The 26,054-nt window shown below is 41.5% G+C and overlaps 1 protein-coding gene across 4 annotated transcripts in view; it reads left to right on the top strand.

Moving 5' to 3' along the window:
- ASXL3 (ASXL transcriptional regulator 3) overlaps window positions 1-26,054 on the top strand; it is a 130,639-nt gene that overhangs the window by 60,436 nt on the left and 44,149 nt on the right. For 2 of the 4 annotated variants that reach the window (XM_073331281.2, XM_073331277.2), the window contains 3 exons: window positions 6,968-7,085; window positions 8,018-8,137; window positions 12,939-13,102. In XM_073331281.2, the coding sequence (XP_073187382.1) occupies window positions 6,968-7,085; window positions 8,018-8,137; window positions 12,939-13,102 (402 nt within the window). Of the gene's footprint in view, window positions 1-353; window positions 759-6,967; window positions 7,086-8,017; window positions 8,138-12,938; window positions 13,103-26,054 lie in introns of those variants that run through there. The other 2 variants (XM_073331280.2, XM_073331279.2) reach the window with 2 other exon arrangements.

Genomic DNA, 26,054 nt, shown 5'->3' with positions numbered 1-26,054 from the left:
GGGTCTTTCCATGAATCTTGCAGTCTGCAGTAAGTAACCCAGTGTTAATCTCACTGTACTGCAATGTACATCCTTTACCTCCTACCGGGAACACACTCAAACACCTTCCAGCTAACCCAAAATTTCATCAGGGAACAAAAATAAATAAATTTTAGGGAGATGATCATTACCATCTCTAATCCTAGCACAGGGTGTCTTCCTTGGAGGCTTTGGAATTCCAAAGTGAACTTAAAATCGTTGCTTGTATTGCATTCTTGGTATTGTAAGAGGTCTAGTCTGTTAATGTGCATATTAACCATTTCCTTATATTTCATTTTAGAAACCACCACTGCATCCAGGCCACAATTGGGAAATGCTAGCTCTCAGCATAAGCAGAGTGTGATCAGACGTCTGGCAACACAAGAGGCAGATTGCTTGACAAATCTTCGTGTCAACAGGTGAAAAATGAGGGAGATGAATTGTTTCTTTACCTTCAGGGAAACATGGAAAGGGACAGTGATAGAACTTACTAAATGCAGCCAAGAAACAGAAGTGTGAGGAGGACAAACTAAGTTGCTTTTTTGAATTCCAAGACGAATAGGGAAGAGAACTGAGAAGTCATGACTTAAAATGATCATGACAGGAAAATGAGGCTGGAAGCACGAGTGTTCTGGAGGCTGCTCTTCAGGGAGTACATGTAGAGCCTGAAAGCAAAGTGCATGATGTGTCCTTCCACAGGTCCCTGTGCGTGGACACCAGCTCCTCAAGACAGTGCCATGGTATGGGAAAGTAGCAGTATTTATAGAACTTGCCTCCTGGTCATTTTCATGTTACTCAACCCCTGCCTATTGTCAGGAAAAAGAGAACAGGAGCAGGTTCATTCTCTGTTCATATTGTGTCCAATAACTAACTGTGGGGGGGTTGTGGCTAATTGTATTGGATGCTTATTGCAGCAGGCCTGCATGTTTTGTGTTTTAATAAACATGGTTTTCAGGATTTCTTTCTCTTAAATTTCATTAAGAAAAATGTTTTAAGCTTGAAACATTACCATATTAAATCCTTCTGGGCACCTCTCTCCTTTACCATTTCCCACACCCAAAATCATATAAGGATTTTAAAATGTATCAAAAAATGTATCCTTATGTTAGCAACTACCTCAGGTCAAATCCACCACTGCTGCATTGTTGGGGTCAGCTTTTGAGACAGGAGCTAAAAGCTCTCCTTACTTCTTTAGAAGTTTTGCAGCCACTGCTGCTTCTCCAAAGTCTTGAACAACTCTGTCCACCAGTCTGTGGTGATGGTCTTGTCACAAATGTAGCACTTGGCTTGACAAAATTCTCTTTTAAGTCACTTATGGAGTCACTTAGGCTAGGCTGAGGATGGCTCAAGCTTCTCTCTCGACAAACAAGTTGCCCCCATGTTTTCCATGCACTGCTCATCTAAGTTTCCACTGGAACATCCCCTGCTGCCTCTCCTGGGCCACATGTAATGTCTGGCCATTAATTTTCATGGCCTCCAGCAGAAAATTCTCCCTGGGCAAATAATGAGCTCTGTCCATTCAGCCTGACCTCCATTTTGAAAATATTTTGCAGAAATGGCTGTGTTTCCCAGGGAGATATGGAAGTTGGACCACCTTATTCCACGACTCCCTTGGGTTCAAAGAAGCCTTTCCAAATCTCTCTCAACCCATTACTTTAGGGAGCTATGCTGGCGACTATGGGATAGGTACCCAGATGGCAGTGTGCCTGCACTGTTGACTGGCATGCTGTGTGTGGGCATGGGGCAGGTCTGTGGAGAAGCAAGGTACATTGCACCGTTGTCATTTACATTGATGTAATGTCACTAGTTCAGTTAAAAGTGGCATGATACATGTTTTATTTAGGAGAAACAGAAAGAGAATCTAGCTGAGCATATCCTTTGTGTGGTCTGTGCTCCATGGTTGGGGAGTTTGGTTTGAAGGAAAATGGTGATTTGGTTTTTATTTTAATTACAAAATAGTCTGCATGACTCAGCAGTTCAGACCGTGGGGCTGTAAATTGCAGCACGTACTAGCATGCTGCACTGCACCATGTAGACCCTTCAAGTGCAAACTAACCAGTATCTAGATCACATTAATATAGTCCAGTCTTTTTATTAAAATAAAAACATATGACACAAGCTGCTTCCTGTGTAGCTTGTTTGCTTTTTGCTAAGTTGGAAGAGAGAGAGTTTTTCTCCATAGAAGATTTTTCAGTTGATCACTGTTAACCACTTAATACTACACAAACCATTTTTTGTTTTGAAACAAACTCTCTTCTTTTGAAAGTAAAATCATTAGTGAGTTAACTGATGCACATGCCATCTTTGTCCCGATTCTTATGCAAGTCAGAATGGTTATTTAACACAAACATGAGCCCTTTTGTCTTTCCAATTTCTTTGTGCTGTTGAAAAGCAACAAAAAATAGTTTTACTTTTGTACTACAATGATCCATGGAAATTGTAGTTGTGGATGTATGATCAAGCTTCTTGTAGAAGAAGTAATGCAGGTTTAACACACACATGCTGCTGTATGTTTTATTGCATTTTACCTCCATGCCATCACTCATGTACATAATGTTCAGTTAATTTGTATTATAGTAGCATATAGAAGCCTGACCAAGAATGGCACCCCATTGTGCTAGTCACTATACAAATACATTTCAGAAGAATGCTCTGCCCCAAAGAGCTTGCAGTTTAAATGGATATGACAAAAGGTGGGAATCCAAACAGATACAGAAGTGTAATGCTCAGGGTTATACAGCAGATGAGTGGCAGAGATGAGACTAGAACCCAAGTCTTCTGAGTTCAAGTCCAGTACTCTATCCACTGGACTGCCCTGCCTCTCAAAATTATTTACCATTACTCTTACATACGTTATTAATCCTGGTCCACTGGTCTAGCATGTAATAAATAAATTCCTTCCATGTATTTGGATCTTACTCTTATATTCTGTAGCAGTTTTCAAGAGACTGTTTTAAGATAATACTATTGTACAAAGTGCTTAGTGTTGCACTTATGTATTTATGATTCAACATTTTTAATGTGTGTTAAAAAGCTTAAGCATGTAGCAGCCTCATAAGAATATTGGAAGTATGTTGTAATGCTCACTGCTGTGGTTTTTTTAGTATCTGTGAAAAAAAGTTGTCAGTGAGATTTTAGTTTAATGGAGGAATAGCAGTTAGACTTCTTTAATTTGGCTAGCAGAATAGGGTAAGCGAAGGGACAAAGATTTATGAATTTCACTACATTTATGGTGATGTGAAATGAATTGGTGATACAGTATAAATCTATCTGTTTCATCTTTTCCAATTTAGAATCCATAGTCATGGTGTGGACTCATTTATTTTGCGTAATAGATTTTCTTCAGCATGGCATAGATCCTGTTTTTCATATGTCAGACCAGAAAAATTCCATAGCCTAACATTTCTGATCCATAATGTGTGAAATTTCAAAGGTTATGTTTCATGATAGAAGTTTCAGAATGTAGACTTGACATTTATAGCACAAAGTAGCAATCCAGGATGATGTTGCCTGATGCAACCAAGTGTTACATAGCTGTGTTGTTAATAACTGATTTTTTAACGTTCTCCGCATGTCATGCGTTTAATCTCAAATAGAAGTGTTTTTCGGTATTAATTCTTTATCTGTGTGCTGCACTGTTTCTTTATGAATTGTAGAGATGTAAAAAATTCACTCAGATTTCAGAGCAGTGTAAGGTACAAACACAAAACTTGACGATTTGATCTTCTGGGTTTGGAGAGGAATTTACACCATCTTTAGGGTGTGTGTGGTTTTTCTTCTCCCCAGTTACTGTTTGGCTTGATATCATTTTCTTTTATTCCTCCCCTAAGGGAGGCTTTTTTCAGTTGTTAACAGGGAGAACAGCCATTTTCCCACCTGGGTCAGAGTCTTTCCCACCTTAAAATCAGTTAAATATAATTGGCCTGTATTTTAGGAAATACCACGAAACCTCCAGTGCATTGCTGCTCTCTAGTGGGGGCAAAAAAAAAAGCAAGCTTTCCTTCGTGACTACTTAATGGAAATCAGTTGGGAATTAGAATTCTACAGTTAGTAAAGTAGGCTGTTTATCAAGTAATTTGTGTTCTCTTTTGGACTCTGCCTTTTACAGCCTTTTATCCTAATTAATCTTAGGATACAAGATTCTTCTCAGTAGTCTTGTATCCTAAAATTGATACCCCTCAGGTTAGGTGTATGCAGGTAGAGTCTCCACCTTGCAAGAGTATGCACACGCTTCTTTAGTCCAAACTTATTCTTTCTGGAATTGGGTTTTATTGGTTACTAGAATAACAATAAAAACATAAACCTCTGACTGAGATGTCTTCCTAATCTTGTCTCTTCCTACGTTTTTCTTGCAAAAACCTCTCAGTGCTAGACCTCAGCTCCCACTGCCCAAAGGGCCTTAAATCTAGGGTGGAAGTGACAAGCTCCGTCTGTTGTGATGAGTCAGCAGGGATTAGCATCCCCCAGCAAACAGGGTGGGCTGACAAAAAACCCAGACATTGCTTTACAATAGATATCAATTTTAAATTATTCAGTTTTTTTCCATATTTTTCCTTTGGGAGGTTGGAGGGAGGACAGGCATGGATTGAGTTAGTAGTTTTACATTTTTTCCTCGCTGGAAACCATATTCTTCATTGGTACTTTTATAACTAACTAAAGTAAAAGTACAATGCACATGTAGCTTTATAGCTTTCATTATCCTAGGGCCCAATCCTGCACGTATCCACGTGTACGGACCTTTATTTCAATTCCTCCACCAGGACTGCAGGTGGGGCTCCAGACACAAGGAAAGATCCATGCATGGCAATAAGTTTCCAGGATCATTCCCATAGTTAGCTGCTTGATTGTTAAATAGAAGACCATGGGTCTCAAAACAAATAAATTATGAAAATTTAAATTAAAAATAAATCTGAGTGACGAAGAGAAGCGTAACTTTGTATTCGATGCCCAGATACATTGGTTATGGGTTCATTAGAAAATGGCTACGTTAGATTGAAATAGACTGAAACTTCTTGTGGATGGAGAATACCCCATCTCTTACTTTCGCCCATCAAACTGATTCATCAGAAAGCAAATATGCCTCTGTTGCATTTTCTGTGTAATATATACAAAATACTGGTTTCCATCAGGTGCTGATGACAAGGTTGAAGTCCATGGTGGAGGGAGAGTGAGAGTGCTCCCGAATGGATATGCTCAGTCTTGGTAGGGGGTGGACTCTGGTCACGGGCACCGGCTCAATTTCACTTTAGGGGTCTCCCCGTAGGAGATTGCAGGTTTATAATCTCCTCTCCCTGCAGTTCAACATGTATTTGAAGCTGCTAAGGGAGTTAATAAAGAGAGATGAGTTGTGGTTACGTATGTATGCTGACTGATATCACACAACTTTGCTTCCTTTTCAATTAATCCTTTATTGACTTTTTTTTTTAAATTTACTATCTAAATGACATTGTTATTTGGGTAAGTGACATCTGGGTTTAATTTTAGCCAGGCAATACTATGGATTGAGGGAAATGTTTCAAGACAATTTTTGGCACTGTGTACATTCTGGTATGGCTGGTGAGATGAGGTGTGAAATTTGGGGTTGGTCTTGACTGTTCTGGTTTCTGCTTGCGCTGACCTTTGGGATAACCTCATGTGGATCTGAGCAGCTTCTCTCTTTCGTTTGATTTCCAGATGTTTTATTTTGGTTTGTATTACATGGTGCTTAGATGCCTTTGGATAAGCACCCTATTAATACATTAATGAAATAGTTTAACTATATTTTTATGTGGCTGAATGTATTTTATAGTGTATTATTTAAATGCAATAGATAATTGTTTAGGATTTTGGAATTTTTACCTATGTGAAATATTTTATGAATGTACTGCAGATGAATTACAGATTAATTTCATAAATCCAGGCACTGATGTTTAGTATGAATAATCCCTTTAGTCCTTCCAAACATGCCCTCTATTTGAGTAACATCTAAAAAACCAAAACACAAATCAGAGAGGAAAAGAAGAGTGCAATATTTAGGTTGCAGAAGATTAGAGAAGATCAGTATTGAAGTCCAGTCCATTCTGACTTGTTCCAAACTTTCAATTCTTGTAAATATCTTAACTGGCAAAAGTTCGTATTCATATATTTTTAAGACCTTTGATTCTCATGTCTTTTTCTGTATAAAATAATCTGGCAGATATTCACTGTTTCTAAACTTTTTATATTTTTGTATTACATTATTAACCCCTGTGGTTGATCCATTTATGAAACACAAAGCACTCCCATTTGTAGAGATTTATTCTTGTCTCATTTTCCCCTGGATTTGCCAGAACACCATCATGTTCGTGTTCTGAAGGTTAATGCCCAAAGTCAAGCAGACAGAAGCCAAGTGCTGCAAGGTTTCCAAGATTAGGACTGATTCCCTTCACAGAAATAAATGATTCCTGCCATGTTCAGTGATTTTGTGCAGCACTACTCACGGCTGAGTGAGTGCATCAATACTGTAGTCCTTACATGCTGTACATACTGATGACACTCTGTGTTAACTTGATTGACTGAGCAGTATACTGGAGAGGATGCACCTGCAAGAGATGTGCAGACACACACATTTTTATTCTGGTTTCAAAACATTTATTTTACATTTATTTTCCTTGGATGTCTTAGTTTCAAATTCCATGGGTTATCATGTTGTGCTGCTAAGGTAGAGCAAATAGTTATATGCTTCTTTGTTGTCAAAACTGTATTGGAAAATGATCTAAGGTGCATCTTCTTTATCTTAAAAACCAAAAGCCTCATTTTATGCTTTTAAAAGAAAATGACATAAAGGGGGCTAGTGTGAAGTCTGAAAAATCAGTAACTATGTAAAGTACAATTATCTTAGGAGGTTCAATTTAATGGTAGGCAAATGTCTCATGTAATCCACTTAAAAGCAGTATTTTTGTTGCATTTTTATGTTTTGTTATTTTTATAGGCTTTAAGACAACAGCAGAAAAGAAGAAATGGAGTCTCAATGATGGTTAACAAGACTGTTCCTCGTGTTGTTTTGACACCATTAAAGGTGTCTGATGAGCAGTCGGATTCACCTTCAGGTAAATAGCTAAAGGACTGTGTGAAATATTAGTTCTAGTCACAAAGCCTTCCTCTGAATGAATCTGTAGCATACAAAATTTAGAATTGCTGCAAATAATGATATTTCCACATAGTAGTTTTGTATAACTTCTTTATTTCCTTACCAAATCTAGTGAGTCAAAGATGGAGGGTTTTTTCTTTGTTTTATTATTAAAAAACTGAAAGTATATAATAAACTGACAATTGATAGCAGAATCAGCTTTAAGGGAATGCAAAGTAACATTTCTGTTTGTCTGTGGAACTCTAATGGAAGACCACATGCTAGCATTCAACGCCATCAAAAAACAACTCCTCTGTGAGTATGAATTTGTGTCTCAGTTCTCCATTGCAATACCAAAGATCCTTGCATTAGATTTTTTGTTCTGGCAACATTCTTATCACCACGGTGCAACCCTGGCCTTTAGTTCTGGTTGTTAGCCGCTTCATTTTAAAAGGATCCTACAGAGATGTACATCCACATTTATAACAGATCGATGATTGTATTTTCCAGGTACACCTCTTTTGTAAAAGTTACTTTGCAAAGAAATGATTTTTTTTCTCCCTTGATTGCTTTATTACTCCATAATATGGAGCTTAATTATTTTTAAAGATATTTCTTGAGTATCATAGCAGAGCACTATTTATATTGGATTAGTGAACATCTTGATTGACTGCAGTGTTCAGCAAACTTTAGTTTTCACAACTTACTTGATTTACTGAACTTTTCCTTCCATTTCCTCCAGTGCTCAGGAATCAAATTGTGGCCAAAAAGGTATATTACCTTTCAGCAAGTATCAGATAAATTAGATGTTGCTCTTGTTTAAAAAAAAAAAAAAAGAAAACCCTTATTTTTGTTTTTGTTTTGAAGGAGGAATAAAGTGCATCCCTGTAATGTGTTTCTGGTTTTTTTAAGGATCTGAATCAAAAAATGGTGAAGCAGACAGTTCTGATAAAGAAATGAAACATGGGCAAAAATCTCCAACTGGAAAACAAACAAGTCAGCACTTAAAGAGATTAAAAAAGTCTGGTTTAGGTGAGTAGGACTTGGGATGTCTAAAGTATTTTATTTGTTACTATAATACTGAAGTTTTTATAAATCCTGTAATCTCCCTTTAGAGAGTTCCTTTTGTCACTGTAATATGCTGATGCTGTTATCAATGCAAAAGCAGGCTCTTCCCCAGTAGCATACCTCCTTTGATGGCTACCTCATCCCTGTGAATTCCGCAGGGTTGCCTTCATATAGGAATCTTTTTCCTAGCATGCCTTTCTGCAACTGGCCTTTTAAATTTGACAGAGCCAAGTAGTTGCATTTTGGCCTCCAAAGAGGCCATTTGGTAACTAGCTATTGCTTTTTGCATTACCCTCTTTACTAGCTGGAAAGTATTCTTATCTCCTGTTATGTTTTCTCCCAATCTTCTCTTTCTTATTCCCGAAGAGAATGGCACATTCTTTCTTCTTGTCAGGAGAAAACCTGTTAGTTCAATAACATTTTCATATTCCATCCCATAATGAGACATGGTACCCTCATTTTTATGTTGATTTTAGGACTCATGCATTATTTTGAAGCTAAATGGCTGTAGTGCTAAATACCAAATATTTTCATATTGTTCAATTTAGAGGAGGATGATCTGTAATTAATGTAAAATCTTGTCCTAAGAGGAGATAAAGTAACCTTTCAAAAGCCAGACATTCCTATTCTGTTGTGGAGTGTTTCTGTCTCTGAAGAACAGTTTTCTGTTCACATACAGAATAGGGTGTTCCATTTCTTCAAATTCTTGGCTCAGCTCTGCTCCTATCCCCAGTTTAGAAGCAACTGTTTGCAAAATAAATGGTTTTTCAAAGACTGGGCTACGTAAAATGGGGTAATAACATAACTGTTTCTTTATCTCCACAAAGGATTGTTCACATTCAGCAGTCTGTTGAGTCCTTTTGACATGTATTTGGTGAGATCTGTTAGTGGAGCAGCCATCTCAGAAGTTAGGAATAAACTTTCTGTAGTAGCTGGCTAACCTTTTAAAGGATTTAAGTTTTCCTTTGGTGGTAAGAACCTTGGTCTCCTTCAGTGTCCTTACTTTGTCTTGTTTTAGTTTTATGAATCCATTTTCTGAAAAAAGACAAAAAAAACCCCACAGGATATTTTATTTCTTTGTTTGCTAAACACATCTTCATATTGATTACTATAAGTAATTCTTAGGCTATGTCTACACTACCGTGGTAAGTCGACCTACGCCATGCAACTCCAGCTACTTTAATAACGTAGCTGGAGTTGACGTACTTTAGGTCTAGTCACCGTGGGGTCTACACCGCGGGGAGTCAATGGGAGAAACTCTCCCGTTGACTTACCTTACTCTTCTCAATGGGGGTAGAGTACAGGGGTCAACTGGAGAGTGATCTGCTGTCAATTTGGCAGGTCTTCACTAGACCCGCTAAATTGACCACCGGTGCATTGATCTCAGAGCGTCGATCCCGACTGTAGAGTAGATGTAGCCTTAGACTGTTGCTCTTAGGTGTACCAGATAGTTCACCCAAGTCTTGCTAAATAACAGCCCATCATCGAGTTATGTGACTCAGTTTCATACATTGTCTTTCAGCAGACTATCCATCAATCTTTAATTAAAAAGTGGCTGGTGGGCCATATAGACCAAATGGTATTGTTGTTAAATAAAAAAAAATCCCTAGGGTGTAGGAACTTCTGTTTTACAATGGGATGCTGGGTTTAGAGGGATCTTTCAGTAATTTTTGTCTAGATGTAGGGTTGAGAGAGATTTTCCATGTCCATTTTCTCCAGTGTTTTGTCAACTCCTGGCATTGGATAGTTATCAAATGTAGAGATAGCATTAATTTTTCTGAAATCTATACAGAACCTAATTCCCCTATCTTTTGGGGGCACAGTAACCACTGGGGAATGCCATGGGCTTCTGGAGGTTTCAGGAACCTTTAATTTGAGCATGTTTTCTTTTTCTTCCTCTGCCAAAGGTTTCATCCATTCAGATATACGCTTGAATCTTTGTCTTATGGGTTTATGGCCCTCGATATCTATTGTGTGAGTAAGTATCAGTGTGTTCTGGGGTACTAGTAAAATAATTGCTATATACCTTTAAGAGTAGGTCCAAATCCCAGTGCTGTGCCTGGTTCAATTCCAGACATTGCTTAACTATCTGAATTCCCAGAGACTCTCCCGATCTCCCGTATTTCTTCTATTGTACTCTCTGATTTACTTGTGGTATGCCCTGCAAGAAAACCCTTCTGACCACTTTGGGGTTCATTACACCCTTTTGAATAAATTCACAGAATATATTTTTGCCCTTGTTTACCAGCTGTGGAAATTGCATAATATACAGGACTTACCAGTCTCATGACTACATGGTCCTTGCCATTTTACTACTAATTTAGTCTCACTGCTGTGGAGCAGAAGCAAAACTTTTTCACCTGGTTTATATTTAATTCCCTTGCCCCTGTTATCATACCATGTCTTCTGATTTATTGGGACTTGTGTTAGTTTCTCCTTTGCCAGCTCAATAAACTGAGTGAGTTTCTCTTATCTTTGGGGTGTATTCTATAATTGCAGGGCTCTATTTTTTATCTGACCTAAGTTTCCAGTTCTCTGATAGCTATGGGTCCCCTAGGTTGATGGTCATAAAATAATTCAAAAGGTGGCTGCCCGAGGTACCTCTCTATAAGCAAAGAAGAGACGTATTGTCTCATCTCAATGTTTGGCATCCTCCTGAACACATTTTTAAGCATGTTTTTTTTTCACAGTTTCATTAGAATATTCTACCGGCACTTTATTCTGGGGATGATATGTTGTGTTGTTAAAGCAATTACTCCTACTAATTCATATGGTCTCTGCAGTAATACTGAATTGAAGTTGATCGCAGGGTGAAGGAGCCAACACAACATGTGTATGCCCCAGATCTGTGAAGATGAAACTGGATTTTTTGAAAGCTTCTTGGGCTATTTGCAATTTCAAGACATCACACCCTCTGTCCACCTCAGAAACTTTCATTCTAGAGGAGATACTATGGTAGCAACTCCGCAGTATAAAACTCATTTTTAGTTTTAGGAGCACCTTTTCCCTTTCCATGAGCTTTTTCCATCAAAGGGGAAGATATTAGTGGGGGAGAACAATTTTTCTCCAATTTGCACCTAAAACGTGAGGACAGATGCATCCTACGTTGTTAAAAGAAAGGACTGTAAACATGCGTTTAAATCATATACATCATACTTACTCGTATTACACTTGGAAATTATGTTTTTTCTGCATGTATAGTTAGTGGGTGGAACAGATGGTGAAGGCAATTTAATGTAATGCACTCATTAAAATGAGCACTTCTTCCACATGATTGTCCTTCATAACAGGGGATTCAATGGTTTTAATGGAGTTTTTGCTCTATTGAAATGCAGGATGTTCGAAGCATATGTTTTATAAGGTTACACGATGCTGAAGACAAACTAACCCTTATCTCATTCAGTCAGTGTTGCTTGTTGAAAAATAACAAGAAATTGCAGGAAATTTATGGGAGGCTGTGAATTTCTCTATTCATTCAAAGTGGAAAACTATAGAATTTGCAAATTGGCTGCAAACTTTTCATTGGACACTATCATAGCTTTTCAGCAGAGACCAAACAATAAGGGTCTTAAGAAATCCAGAAAAATCAGATTGTAGTACTTGTATTCATGTTACTCTTCATACTGAGTAACATTCAACAAGTCTCTTAAGGTCTCTTTGCCCAAGTTTCCCGATCTGTAAAATAGGGATAATCTACCCTCCTTTACAAATCACTTGGAGATCCTCAAATGAAAGGCCCTGTATAAGTGCTGAGTATTCTCGATATTAACAATAATGACAAAAAAATTTCAGGGGACTCCCTCAGAACTTGGGCATGACTCACCTTGTTGCTTGGGTGTGACCTTGCTGAAGCATCGCTTTGCAGGACTTTTGAAATATTAAAGCAAACAAGAATCTCAGGTGGTTTGCCTCAGCAGTTTCTGTCTTGAGCACTTCTACTGAACCTTCTGGGTATAAATCTATTCTTTTTTAATCTCACCTAGAACTTGGCATGTTCTTTTGGACTTGCTGGGACTGGTCAGCTAATTAATTTAATGAGTCTTCTTGTCCCATTTGACAGATTCTTAGTGGGTTAGTCTGCAGTTGCAGTATGCTATTTACATCTTTTAGATTTTATGAAAATTCAGAAAAATATGAATTTATTTGCACAAAATTAATATATCACTAATAAATTAGACAGTCTCTCCTCTGTGATCACATGTGTCAAGTTGTGATAATGCATGAAGGGTTTTTGAAGAGAGAATAAAAATACAGAAGAGTGGTAATATATAGAAAAAGCAAATGAATATGATAGGTGTACAACAATGTGCTGCACGTACAGGAGCACAAATAAAAACTTCACTCTGTGTAATAAAGTTTCACCCACTTGAGCCTGTTCAGGCAGCCACATATGTTCTAACAGACATTCAGTCTTGTGTGAACTAATTTTGCTTAGCAGTAGATGCTTAAAAATCTGTTGGTGAAATGACAGGAAAATTTACTTGTTCAGCTAAATCAAGATTTCCTGACTTTTAGTTCAAGAAGGAGAATATTGGTCATGGTGTAGACTGGAACATGGATGCTGTGAAAGGTGAGGAAGTGAACATTGGGATGTATAAAAGGAAGCTCCTAGAATCCAGGAGAAAGCTGTGTTCCCCATCACAAAGCTCTGTCTTATTGGACTGCACTATACTATATAAAATATAAATAACTTTTGAGAAAAATTATTGTTCCGGTTCCCTCTGTTATCTGTGGTAAAGGTAAATGTGTTGTTTATTTACTCCAGGACATTTGAAATGGACCAAAGCTGAGGATATTGACATAGAAACACCAGGATCTATTCTAGTGAACACTAACCTGAGGGCTTTAATAAACAAACACACCTTTGCTTCCTTACCTCAGCATTTTCAACAATACCTTCTGCTTTTGCTTCCAGAAGTAGACAGGCAGGTAAGTAGAAACATAAAACATTTGCTTCCTTACTAATAAAACTTTTTGTGTTTTGAATATTTACGAAGTCTGACTTGATTCCACTCAAAATCATTATAGAATGAAACTTGTAAAATAATTGTTTTTCTTAGCTATTCTGCATCAGAGAGTTTTAATTAACATTCACTTGTGTCCAGATCATATCCTGCCTCCCTGCTGCCTCCACTTCTCTGACCTCCCTGAAACCCAAACCACTCGATTACAACCTGTCCAAAATGCAGCCGGTCAGATTACCTTCCTAACCCGTTGAATACCTTTACTTGCTCCCCTTTGCCTTCTTAGCAAGCTTAAACTTCTTGTCTTTCAAGGACCTACACAATTTCACCCCACATCTCATTTTTTGCTATGTTCTCCTCAGCCTCTGCACTCTGCCAACATTATCAGCCTCAATGCTTAATTTGTTTCCTTCTCTCACTCCTATCTCCATGCCTTCTTCCACACTTCAGCCCATTTTGGAAGAAATTCTCAGTTCCAGTGCACCAGGCCTCCATCCTCTCACCTCATTCATATCCCTATTAAAAAGACTCACGTCTTGCATGAGCCCCACCAGTGCTCACTTGGTCCAGTCAAACACCCGCTCCACTAGAGATAATGGAAATGGGCATGGGAGGAGAAGATAAATCTTTCAAGTTATTAGTTCAGGTTTCCCAACGTGTGTTGTCCTCTCTGTATCTGTCCTTTAGACTGTAAGCTCTTTGGGGCAGAGGAGCCTCTCTGTGTCTTCTCCAGCATATTGTTAGGAGTTAGAACAATAGTAATTTAGGCTCCAGTTTAGCTAGGTACTTAAACACTTGCCTAATTTAAGCGAATGTATAGTCTCATTGACTTCAATGGGACTAGGCATGTACTTAACTTTAGTTACATGCTTAAGTACTTTGCTAAATCAGGTCCTTATGTTGTATGCAAATAGTCAGTGAGTTACATTTCCTCTCTGTTCTCAGTCCACAAAGGATTTGAGTCTGTTACAGCCCCAGCTACAGAGCCTGGCTCTTAGGTCAAACTGTTGTGACTCATGGCTTTAGCTCTTGAGGTTCTTGGCTCGTTCTTCAGTTTTTGTGAAAATGGCAGATGCCACAAAAATGCAACAGAAAGATATAGAGAACAATATAAGCAATTGATTGACTCAACATCTTAACAAAGTATATACTATATTTTAAGAACTATTCAAACTATATGCTTTGTCAACAGAGAATATTTGAAGTCGAACATTAAAAGCGAGATCTGCATCAGAAGTTATGTAGAATTATTTATTCTCATTCTCCTCAGATGCACTTAAAATAACTATCAACAAAATTAAAAAGGACAGTTTTTCATCAGGCCGAAAAACAGCTAGATTTAAATTTGTGATGCAGTTAAAATTTTATTGATAATTTTCAGTTATCTAACAGCTTTCAGTTAGTGATTCAGAAGAGATAAGATTGTGTGTTAGATACGATCCTATTTCCTATCCAATTCAGTTGGAGCTAAACATTCACACTTCAATTTGTAAAACTACTGGCATTATTTACAATTCTCCTAACGTAAAGATTATAAAAAGATAGGGACCACAGTACTGGGTTACTGCCTTACCTTCATGTAAGATAATGTATTCAGTAAAAACTGCACTCATGTTCAGTACCATGGAAAATCGATTTTTTTTTGAGTTTTGCATAGCTTTTGGCATGAAAAACAAGACTGTTTGCTAAATTAGATATAAATTTACTAAGATTTTTTTTCAAAACCATTTCCTTCTCATTCTTCTTTCAATAAACTTTGGTATAATACATACAAGTGCAACAGGCACAGTACCACAAAACTAAACCCAATTCCTCCATGGCCAAGAAAAGTCGTTACTAAAAGAATATGCCGCCAGCCTCATACTCTTGCAGCAGTATTTTTTTCTTTTGTCTCATGTTTTCCCCATGCCTCTTTCTGTCTTTCATGTGTCTGAACAGAAACCCAGGTTCTCTTTTTTATGTGCTTTTGGAAAGCAGGGGTGGTGCACATGTTTGGGAATCGTGGGCAGATTTGGTGGCTGGAAGAATGATCATTTCAGGGTTTCTTGTCTCTTGGAGGATGGAAGTTCTGGAGGCCTGTCCCTGACCTTTACTTTACAGAGGTTGTAATATCAAATGTGGGTGTTTCCTGATGTGACGTCTGAAAAGGTGCCCCATAAGGCATCCTCCTGGCTGCAACAGGAGTGGGCTGATCAATGTAACGACACTCTCTCACATCTGCGTGTTTGGGAGGAGTGTTGGGCATTGATACACCACCTACTGGCGGGAAGGAGTGAGACACAAGGCCTGTCAGGTTTCTAATTTCCTAATCTCTCCTGCTAAGGCAGGCTAAACTTCTCTTGGCAGGCTCTTTTCCACTCCTTGTAGCAGCAAGGCTTTTTTGAGCTGAGCTCTCTCTGTGTTTGTACAGGCCCCGCTCTTGTCTCAATCTTCTCCAACCCCAGAACCAGGAAGGGTATGTCTGTACTTCAAGCTGAATGTGTATAAGTATAGCTATCTCTATCATAGCTACTGTGGGTGCATCTCCTCAAATCACAGTTTACCCCTCCAGCTCGAAGTGTGGACATACTCAGTGAATACCAGGGAAGGTATTCCCTTATCCCACCCTCCACCAGGGAGCAAGAGGGAAAGGGATTTTGAGAAGCCTAGACAGACATAGTCTGAGGGTGTTCATGTGTCATTGTTTCAGAGGGCCACCTGCTACCAGGAGCAGAAAAGCTAGAGTGGCTTTTCTCTGTAGACCTGTCTCCAGGGGAAGTGGGAAAATGGAGCCCTGGCAGCCACTTGAGCAGTATCTCTTGCTGTCCTCATCCATCATATACACTTAATTTCACCAGTCTCTCCTGGCAGCTTTGTTATTTGGGGGTAGGAAAACTTTAGTGCCCAGTGACCATGTCAGCCAAGCAAATGCCTGCCCATTCCTTGCCCATCTCTGGGAACACCTGTACACTTACTTGCTAATGCCGGAGAAATCCAAACTCCACAGATTTTTTTCCACAACTTTTTTTCTGATAATTACTACATGCAATTACACTCAGAATTTTTTTTCCCCTCCTTATACTACTGTGCAATCAATAGTTGGCTGGTGTCCTCCCCAGAGATGACTGCATTTCAGCAGTGCTATATGGCTATACTATATGAAGTGCTGTGATGAAAGATGCTATGTAAATGTAATATATCAATACTATTTGTCTTCATGTATGGTGATCAATGAAATATAGTGTTGAGTAAGTGCAGACTCAATTACACTTTATTACTGCTCCAGATAGAACAACTGTATGATGAATGGTCAATTGTCATTACTGTCATAAACCCCATTTTTCTAAGTTATATAACTCCACCTTCTTAAATGGCATTGGGCTGAAACTTGTCATGCATTTGTTTATACAAATCCAAACATTTTTAGCAACCATTACTTAAGTGAGTTGCCTTTTTTAGTTAAGCAAAGAAAAAAACCCAAATTAACTCAAGGTTTAATTGTGTTTATACCAACCTCTTGTCCAAAAAAGGCTTAGGACCAAATCCTGCACTTCAGAATAAATGTTCTCAATATGGAGATGAGCTGGTGTGGAGGAGTCGCAACCATCCCACCCTTCCCATGTTGCTAAATGGGAGCAGATGCTTAGGGGCATGGGTCCCTACATGGAAAAGGTTGAACACCACAACGCTATTGTTGTGTGTACTCTTTCCTATTCTCACTGGAATTTTGCCTGAGTAAAGATTGTATGATTGTTCCCTACATTTTAAAATAATTTTCTCCTTAACATCCAGAATGTTTGTTAGAAAAATATCTATGTGTGAATGCCATCTGCTATTCACAACTTGCATGTTTGAACAGTTCCAAGTTGCATGTTGATTAGATTTTATTTCAGCAGTAAAGATGCTCATACAGCATTCTTTGTGTTCAAAATATCATGAAAAGAATTTGGAACTAGGGCTGGGTGGAAAAAGGTATTTCCGTTGCCCAGAGGGTTTTGATATTTTGAAATTTGTTTTTTCTATGATTTGGCTGGCAGGGGGGACAAATATTTTGAGGTTTTCTGTGAAAGGGAGTGGAGCCCTGGCTCTGGGGCAATCTGCCTGGTGGGCTGCCCCAGAGCCTTGGTCCCAGAAAACATTTGTGTCCCTGACATATTGTCAGCCTCCTTGGCAAATTGCTTGGGAGTAGGGAACCTGGTAGCTCTGGGACCCCATAGTCTGCATGGTGGGGCTCCCAGGGCTTCTGTGCTGTTGAAAATTTTATAGTGAATTGGTTGACCACATTTTGGTTTGTTATGAAATATACTCAAGGGATCTAATAGCCAATGTTAGTCAGGTTATTAATATGGTACAGGAAAAAGGTATATGCTACCAGACTCCAAGGAGCTGTCCCCTGCAGCAATGTTGTATGCACCTCACACAGAAGGTGTGCTCCCCCCCAGTTACACATTTGATGGTATTATTTATATGATTTTACAAATTACACATCTTTTAACACATCACTAAAATGCAACCCATGAGTTCCTTCCTTATCTTTGTTTTGGATACTAGCATTCCATATACTGGTCAGTGAAGGTAGAGCAAATGTATCTTGATTTTTGACAAGTTTCTTATCTGCTTATGCCAAATGCTTAGTTTAGCAGATGTAAGGAATTATGGGATACTTAGCATAAGTGAACAAGATTATTGTATGAGCCAGTTTAAGCTGTATCACTGTTACAATATTTGTACTTACTGCATACCTGTGTGTGTGTGTGTATAATAAAATATGTATTCTCTCTTTCTCTCTCTCTCATATATATGAGAGAGAATAATACATATTATTATGATACATATTTATATGCTTGCCAGCATATATTAGTCAACAGATCTTATCAGCTCCAGAGAATTTAAGGCAAAAATGTGCAATAGCAAATGGCCTAGCAAAAATTAAGTCTCCCCTTAGCAACACTCATTTTATATAAGTGAAATATAAATCTCTTGGTTTGAATTCAGGTCACCTTTACCGTTTGCAGCAAGAGGTAGGTAGTAAGGCAAAAAATTCGACATTTAAATACTATTAGGAAAATACATGAATAATGTAATAATTCACAAGAGCATGTGACTATTTAAGGTTCATAAAAACAAATCCTTGATACCAGACACTGCATAATGTCTCCTCTTAAACCAAAAAATTATTGAATCAAGACCTTCCTCAAGCACTTTTGTTTGTAGATCAGTGACACCAGGACTGAAACCTGTCTTGGGGGTCAGTGCCAGTAATATTGATCTAAGACACTGTCACGTCCTGTCATGTTCAGGTCAACTTTACCTAGAGAATATTTTGTTTCTGTTTCACATCATTGACCTACTCGATTAGGTTAATGTTGGCACTTCACATGTAGAGCAAGTCTCCATGCTAAAACTCCTTTTGAATTCTTTATTGAAAAAAATGTGCCGATCATTTTTTAAATGAAAGAAGTTTGATTTCATATATTCCTTTCAAATAGGCAAAGTGATTTAGGGACCAGCCCACCTACAAAACTTCATTTTGAAAAACTCTTTGCTTTTGCTTTGCTCGTGACAAATGAACATCTATAAAAGTAACTTCCTTTTTTTTAAGCCTGTTTTTTCTGCTGAAATTACCTGTGCTTAGGTTGAGATACTCAAGTACTTCCGCAGTGTTGAGAGAAGGTGATGTATAGTACATATCAGCTACAATATTTGAGCAGAACAGGATGAGATAAAGATGGTTTGGCAGCTCTCACTCTGTCAGCTTGTTTTTGTCATTTTTATTAATACGTTAATACTGTTTTAACATATAGCCCTGCTATATTAGGAGCGAGCAAGTTCAGCTTCTTTTTCACACTGCGTTTTTTAGTAGTACAACCCATCATTTTGATGGCTTTCTTTGCAGCATCTCTATTTCAGGCAAAGGCTTTGACATTTTCTGCAGTGCCTCACTAACCTTTCTGTGTTATGACATCTTTCTATTCAGAATTCATCCTTTGTGTTGTATTGTTTTCACATGATTCATTTTACATTTTTCTCTGTGGAATTATTGTATAACAGATATCTTACCCCAGACACATTCCCAATTCATATTTGTTTTTAGCTGGTTGTACCAATGCTCTCTCTCTTTTTTTTTTAATTGTTCTTTTTAAATTTTTTATCATTGGGTAGGTACTGAGCTTTCCGTTGTTGATTATAATTGCTCATGCAATTGTTTACCCATTCAAGAACTACACTAAAATAATTTTAAAGTTCTGATAGAAACACACAAGCTAGAAGGAAAAATGGATAGTACAGGGTGAAGTGTGCCATATGTCTTGTGTACCTAGGCACAACTGCGCACATTAAAAAGCCATTAAAATCGCACCCCATTGTGTCAGTAATTGAACGTCATATGGTATATTTCTTTCCTTAACTGATTTTTACCTTTGATTTTATTGGTTAATGTAAAAAGATGAGCATTTTTTCACGGTTCTTTATGGTACAATTTAGTTTCATAGTGCATGATTCATGTACAATTTCTCAAGTCACAGCAGTTACAAATGTGAAAAAATTCCGTTTTGTATGGGTGTGTTTCTTCATTAATTTTATGGCACGTTTTCAAAAACACGTACGTTGAAAGTCAGTTGACAGGTCAATGGGACTTAGGCTCTTAAATGCCTATGCCACTTTTGAAAATGTGAATTAGGTTCCTAAGTCAAGTGGGCACATTTGAAATGTTTATCTTTACCCTACAGAACGATGTAGTGGCTGCCTTAAAATTTAATTTGCTGATCCAGTGGTCCTAATCTCAGTACATACATATCTCTCAATAGCTATTGAAGTCAATCTCTTGATAGTGATTTCACACCTGATAGCTTTTCAGTGCTCACAGTATTTTGACAAATTTCATATTTCCAACTTGCTCGGATCACTGTTAAGTGACATGGTGGAAAATACACCCATGCCCTGTCTAAACTAGTCTTCCCACTATTGCTCCCAGTAGTGAAGTTGTGCTAGTGGCACAGCAATGGTGAGAGATTTCTCAAAACCATGCTAATGTATTAAAGAAAAAAAAAAAAGTATGTACGTGAATGGAAAGACTATAGGAGTTGGCTCAAGCTCTTAACTGGGATGATTGTCAAGTTCAGTGCATTTCAGTTCAGATAAACAATGTGTTAATGGCACTCTTGCTGCTTGCTTGCTTGGTTCCGGTAGAGCCCCAGTCAGGATCAGGGCAATGTCATGCTAGGTGCCGGGCAAACACCGTGACATGAACATTTTGTTTAAATACCATGTTTTTTGAGTCTGCAAACCTATCACAGTCGTTAAAAGGCGTGAATCGGTGTTTGCTAGCACACATAGACTTACTGCTGTGGAAACTGTTCACTGTGTGCTGGGTTATTAAAGCCCTTGTTGCAAGGTGTCCTCACACTTCTTGGTAACATGTCTCACATCCACACACGTAAGTGCTTGCTGCAATGCACAGGTCTTGACAGAACTATTGAAATTGCTCCTGGTTGGAGCAAGGCTCAGCTTGGTGATAGCCTGCATTGGGGCACTGCACTGTTACAGTGTTAGCTGTAGACTGTAAGTTCATTACTGAAGATGTGCTATTGCAATTGGTCTTGCCAAAGTTGCACTGTCCTCTTACAGTCTGTCAGTACAAGCAACCACTCTGGATAGTGTGCCATGTGTCCTGTACTTCTGATTGCTTTTTTTGTTTTCAGCTAGTGCAGCTTCTGTTATTTTATGAATATGAGTCTTCTGTTTTATATGGGGCAGAGCAGGCAGTCTCAAGTATCTTCTTTCAGTGTTTGCTCATATCTGTTCCATTGTAGGTGTGTGTGCTTGCCACATGCACCAGTCCTGGAAATTTTTAGCCTGAGTGGTGTCAATAGGGGACCAGCTTTGGCACCCCCGGAGTGGCACATATATGGGCTGAATAAGGGGCGCGGCTGGCCCCTTCCCTCCCTTAGTTCTTTCTTACCACCAGCGTAGGGGCCTGAACACTCCTCTTGTGTGGTTCTCATTCAGTGATGCTCTGAACTTTTTCTCTTGTAAATAGTTGTAATTAGTGATAGTTAACAGTTCCTAATAGTTTTATACTCTAGTTGATAGTGCCCCCCCCCCCCCAAGGGATTTAGCCCAGGGACACTCCCCTGTAAGAAGCCTGTGCCAATCAGTGATCCACATCTTAGCTGTTTGATGTGTCTGGGTGAGTCCCACGTTGGTGAGAAGTGTCGCATTTGTAAGGGATTCAAGCCCCGGACCGAGAAGGAAAGAGACATTAGTCTCTGCTCCTCATAGAGTCAGTGCTTCCACCGGCCTCAGAGCTGGCACATTCAGACTCGGTACCAAGTACTTTGGCATCGACAGGAAGTGCCCCCCCGGCACTGGGTATCTCCCAGTGCCAATCCATGTCACTGGTACCAGCCAAAAGAGACAGAAAGCACGCGGGAAAGGGGCGCTCCCTGGGGACCTGCAATGGCAAGGATAAGGGAGAAGTTCAGCCTAGACCGGCTCAGACCATCTCGCTGTCACTGGAGTGCAGCCAGGTGGCAGCCTCGCCTGTTGGGTCTAATCTGCCCCACATCTGCCTCTTACTCCAGGGAGTAGTAGAGGCACGTGGTGCCTCATGGTGCCGTCCACTCCGGAAGCCTTTCAAGTGGCAAAAGACATCTTCTCCCTCGCAGTGCCGCCTACTTCTTAGGAAGAGAGGCCCAAGGACCCCTCCCTCCCAACCATTTCTAAGGAAAAGCTTTCAATGGCACCCCTACAAAAGTCACCCCTGTGGTACCGTACTCTGGGTCTATCTCACTCACCAGGGCCATACCAACAACCTCCGGAGCCGTGCTTTGGATCACAGACTCACCGCACAGCGAGTTCCTAGCACAGAACGCCAGACTCCAAGCACCAATCCCCCGGATCCTGACATCAGTCACCGGATCCATGGTAGTGGGCCACAGAGGCATGTCGCCGGTCACCGGAACCCCGGCAGTGGTCATCTGACAGACACCGCTCCCTGGTTTCCAGGCGCCACTATTCAGAGCCTCTTCGGCGCTCTCCGGAATCTTGGCACTGCTCTTTGGAACCCTGTCGCTGTTCACGGGAGCCCCAACGTCGGTCACTGGAGTGTCGCAGACGATTCCCATGGTCATAGTCACGGGAGCCTGCACACCATCCTTGAAATAGGTGGCATCACTCCCCGGATTATTATTGGGCCTATGAGCAGCACCGTCAGTCGCTGGATACATGGCATGGCTCAGCCTGGTACCTGGTACCGCTAGCGAAATGGCAGGCACGAGATCGCCAGATATAGTGGGGAAACCTACCCTGTGATGACACCGACATGGTCACCAGAGGAAGATCATTTCTTCTCGGGCTCTGAGAGTGAGTAGTTGACAGCCCCCAGAGACTTGCCACCACCTTCACAATCAGCAGGTTTTCCTCAGGGCCAATCTACAATTACATGACCATAGGGTCAGTGGCAGGGCCCTGTCAAATGTATAACCCCTGGGCATGCCCCCAAGCTGGGGAACCTTAGGCATGAGGCATGAGAAAGACCTTCAGCCTCAGTTTCTTGCCCGCCACCGGCTCGGGCGTCAGGTCAGTCCAAGGGACCCAGGAGCCACTTCGTCCAGCGCATGGAGTTCCCCAAGTAGGGGACGGGAAACTTGCCCCGCATCTTGGGCTGGCCGCATCCTCCTCATTACCTGATGAGGCAGTAGCAGGCCCTTCGCAAACGGTGCCTTAAGATTATGTAAAAGCTCACCAGAAGCTGTTTAAACAGGTGGCAGCAAACCTGGTATTGAAGGCAGAGGAGATGTCTGAACTCACGGACTCCCTCTTCGATGTGCTGGCCACAGCAGCCCCAGCAAGAGTGGCCCTATCTGTCCGTTATGGGGTGGTCAAAATTGTAAAAGCCCTGTGGCAGACCAAGTCATCCTTGCCCCCTGTTTCTAAGAGCACAGAGCACAAGTGTTACATCCCTGCAAAAGTGTTCGAATACTTATATACACGCCCAGCCCCCAGGTCCTTAATAGTCACGGCGGCCAATGAGAGTGACAGGCAGGGGCAACCCAGCTCAATCCCCAAGAATAAAGACATGAAGCGACTTGATCTGTATGGCAGGAAAATGTATTCTTTAGCCAGCCTACAGCTTTGCATCAAAAATCATCTGGCCCCATTCGGCAGGTATCACTTTAATGTGTGGCAACCCATGGCCAAGTTTGCTGACTCGCTCCCACAGGACACTAAGCAGGAGTTCATACCAGAGTATGGTAGGATAATTGCGAGAGCCTCCCTCCAGGCCTCCTCAGATGCGGCAGATTCCACAGCCAGGGCAATGGCATCAGTGGTCAGTGCAGCGGGTATCATGGCTGCAGTCATCTGACCTGTCGGCGGAAGTCCAACAGTCCATCTAGGATCTCCCATTCAACAGCTCGCTCCCGTTTGCTGAACAAACGGACAGCAGATTACACGGCCTGAAAGACTCAAGGGCCACTAAGTCTGTACATCCTGGCCTATGCTAGGAAGAGATTTAAACGTCAAGAGCCAGGCCAGAGCGGAACCGTACCATAGGGAAAGCAGAGGATATATGTAAGGAGACTGTTGCCCCCTTACGAACATTCAGTGGGGTGTTTTGGTTGGCTAGCTCCCAGTACTAAAAAAGGGGGAAGGGTCGATGGGGAATCAGGACCCTGAGACTGACAGCCCCCAGAAGCAACGGGGAGAGGCCAAAGCTCCAGGTCAGCCTGAATGACAGGGCGAACAGGCTAATCAGGGAGTCAGGAGGCCAGGGAGGTCCCGTCCTCCATGTGAGCTGGATTTGCCTGGGTCAGACAGAGTGGGGCCGAGCTAAGGAGAAAGCAGGGGCCCAAGCTAAGCTGGGGAGCAGAGCTGTGCCAGATCCAGAGGGACCAGAAAAGCAGCCCAGAGAGAGCAGACCCTGTCCTGGGAGCAGAGCTGCAGCCCCAAAGCCAGAGGCACAGCCCAGAGAGAGCAGACTTGCCCTGGGAGCAGAGCTGCAGCAACCAGAGCCAGAGGGGCCAGAAAAGCAGCCCACGAAGCAGGTCAGTGCTGGGAGCAGAGTCACAGAAGCAGCCTGCAGAGCAGACCTGCCCTGGGAGCAGAGCTGCAGCAACCAGAGCCAGAGGGGCCAAAGAAGCAGCCCAGGGAGCTGGAGGCAGAGCAGCAGCAGCAGTGCAGAGACAGAGTGGTGGAGCTGGAGCTGGAGCAGTCCGGAGCTGGGTGCGGTGAGCAGCTGGGGAGAGCGAGGGGGACCCTGGGCAGCAGGCCCAGCACAGGGAGACGCCTCAGCCAAGGGGCTCTGCAGGCCAGGCTTGGATCATAACCCTGACAGGGCGGGGGTGATACTGGGAAGAAGGGTCCTAGCACTTAGACCCTGAGAGCGTATGGCCACCACCAGAGTGAGTGTCCAACCCACAGAATCCCTGCAGCACAGCCAGAGCCTGAGAAGGGGGCCTGGGACTTACAAGGAACAGACTGTGAACTGCCCGGAAATCCCAGAGACACTGTTTGTGATGTTTCCTGCCACAGAGCGGGGTGATGTGTTTCCTTTAACCTTTCCATTTTTCCTTATTCTTTTTAAAATTAATTGTTGATTAAATAACTTGCATTTGCTTTAACTCGTATGTAATGGTCAGTGGGTCAGAGAAGTGCCCAGTGCAGAGAGAGTACCCCGGAGTGGGGACACCCTAGCCTCTGTCCTAGGTGACTACAGCAGGGTTGGGGTCGAGCCCCCCAGGAATCCTGGGCCCAGCCTTGTTGCGGTTTCGAGGACTCTGCCAGACAGGAAGGTGGAAGGGGAGTCCTCAAGGGCAGAGAGGCCACTGGGTAAAGGAAGTGGGAGCGAGGACTCAGATCCTTTCGCTAGCCCACTTCACCGGGGTAGTATAGAAACCAGGAAAGTTCCCCGCAAGAGCGGGACTATTCCCCCACTTACATATAGGCAACACCAAAGCCAACCGCCGGCAGCAGGGGCTCAACTGGGGTTGAGCCGCACCCCTCCTAAGAACAGGCAATCATTCGGAGGGGATGCTTGAGGGCGACCTCACAGCCTGAAATCAGGATTTGTCTCACCTTTTATTTTCCCACCGTTTGTTACCTTACCTCTCCACTTGGACCACTATAACTACAGACTTCTGGATCTTCGATATGGTGGCAGTGGGGTATATCCTCCAATTTCTTTCTATCCCTCCTTCCCACCCCCCTTCTCCATCCCTCTTCGGGGACTCTTATCGCCAGCAACTGCTCACCTAGGAGGTGCAAGCCCTCCTGTGGCTGGGGCCCTTAGAGGAAGTTCCCGCAGAATGAAGAGGGAAAAGATTTTACTCCCGGTAATTTCTCATTCTAAAGGGGGTCTACACCCCATCCTAGATCTGCGAGACCTCAACAAATACCTCAAAAAGCTGAAGGTTCTGCATGGTCTCCCTGGCCTCCATCATTCCCTCCCTGGCGACTGGTACGCCACCCTCGATCTGAAAGATGCTCACTTTCACGTTTTAATATTTCCCGGCCACAGGAGATTTCTACTGTTTGTGGTCTTTCTGGCACACTACCAGTTCGTGGTGCTCCCATTCAGCCTAGCAACAGCACCAAGAGTGTTAACAAAGTGCATGGCAGTAGTCGCAGCCTACCTCAGACGTCAGGGTATCCAGATTTTCCCTATCTCGATGACTGGCTCATTAAAGGCCACTCCAAAGAGCAGGTGCAGTGCATTTTCGAGGCATTGCGAGCCACTTACCAAGTTCTGGGTCTGTTGATAAACAAAAATCTACATTGGTCTCAGTTCAGAGGGGCTGTCCTCGACTCCATTCAGGCCAGAGCATTTTTACCACAAGCCAGGTTCAGGGCAGTGTCGGATCTGATCACGCAAGTCACCGCACATCTGCTCACTGTGTGCACCTATGTCGTCCGACATGCAAGGCTGCTGCTAAGGCCCC

The sequence above is a fragment of the Lepidochelys kempii genome, chromosome 2, assembly GCF_965140285.1.
Source record: "Lepidochelys kempii isolate rLepKem1 chromosome 2, rLepKem1.hap1, whole genome shotgun sequence".
Taxonomy (NCBI): domain Eukaryota; kingdom Metazoa; phylum Chordata; order Testudines; family Cheloniidae; genus Lepidochelys; species Lepidochelys kempii.
This window is presented reverse-complemented; position numbering and strand designations above follow the sequence as displayed.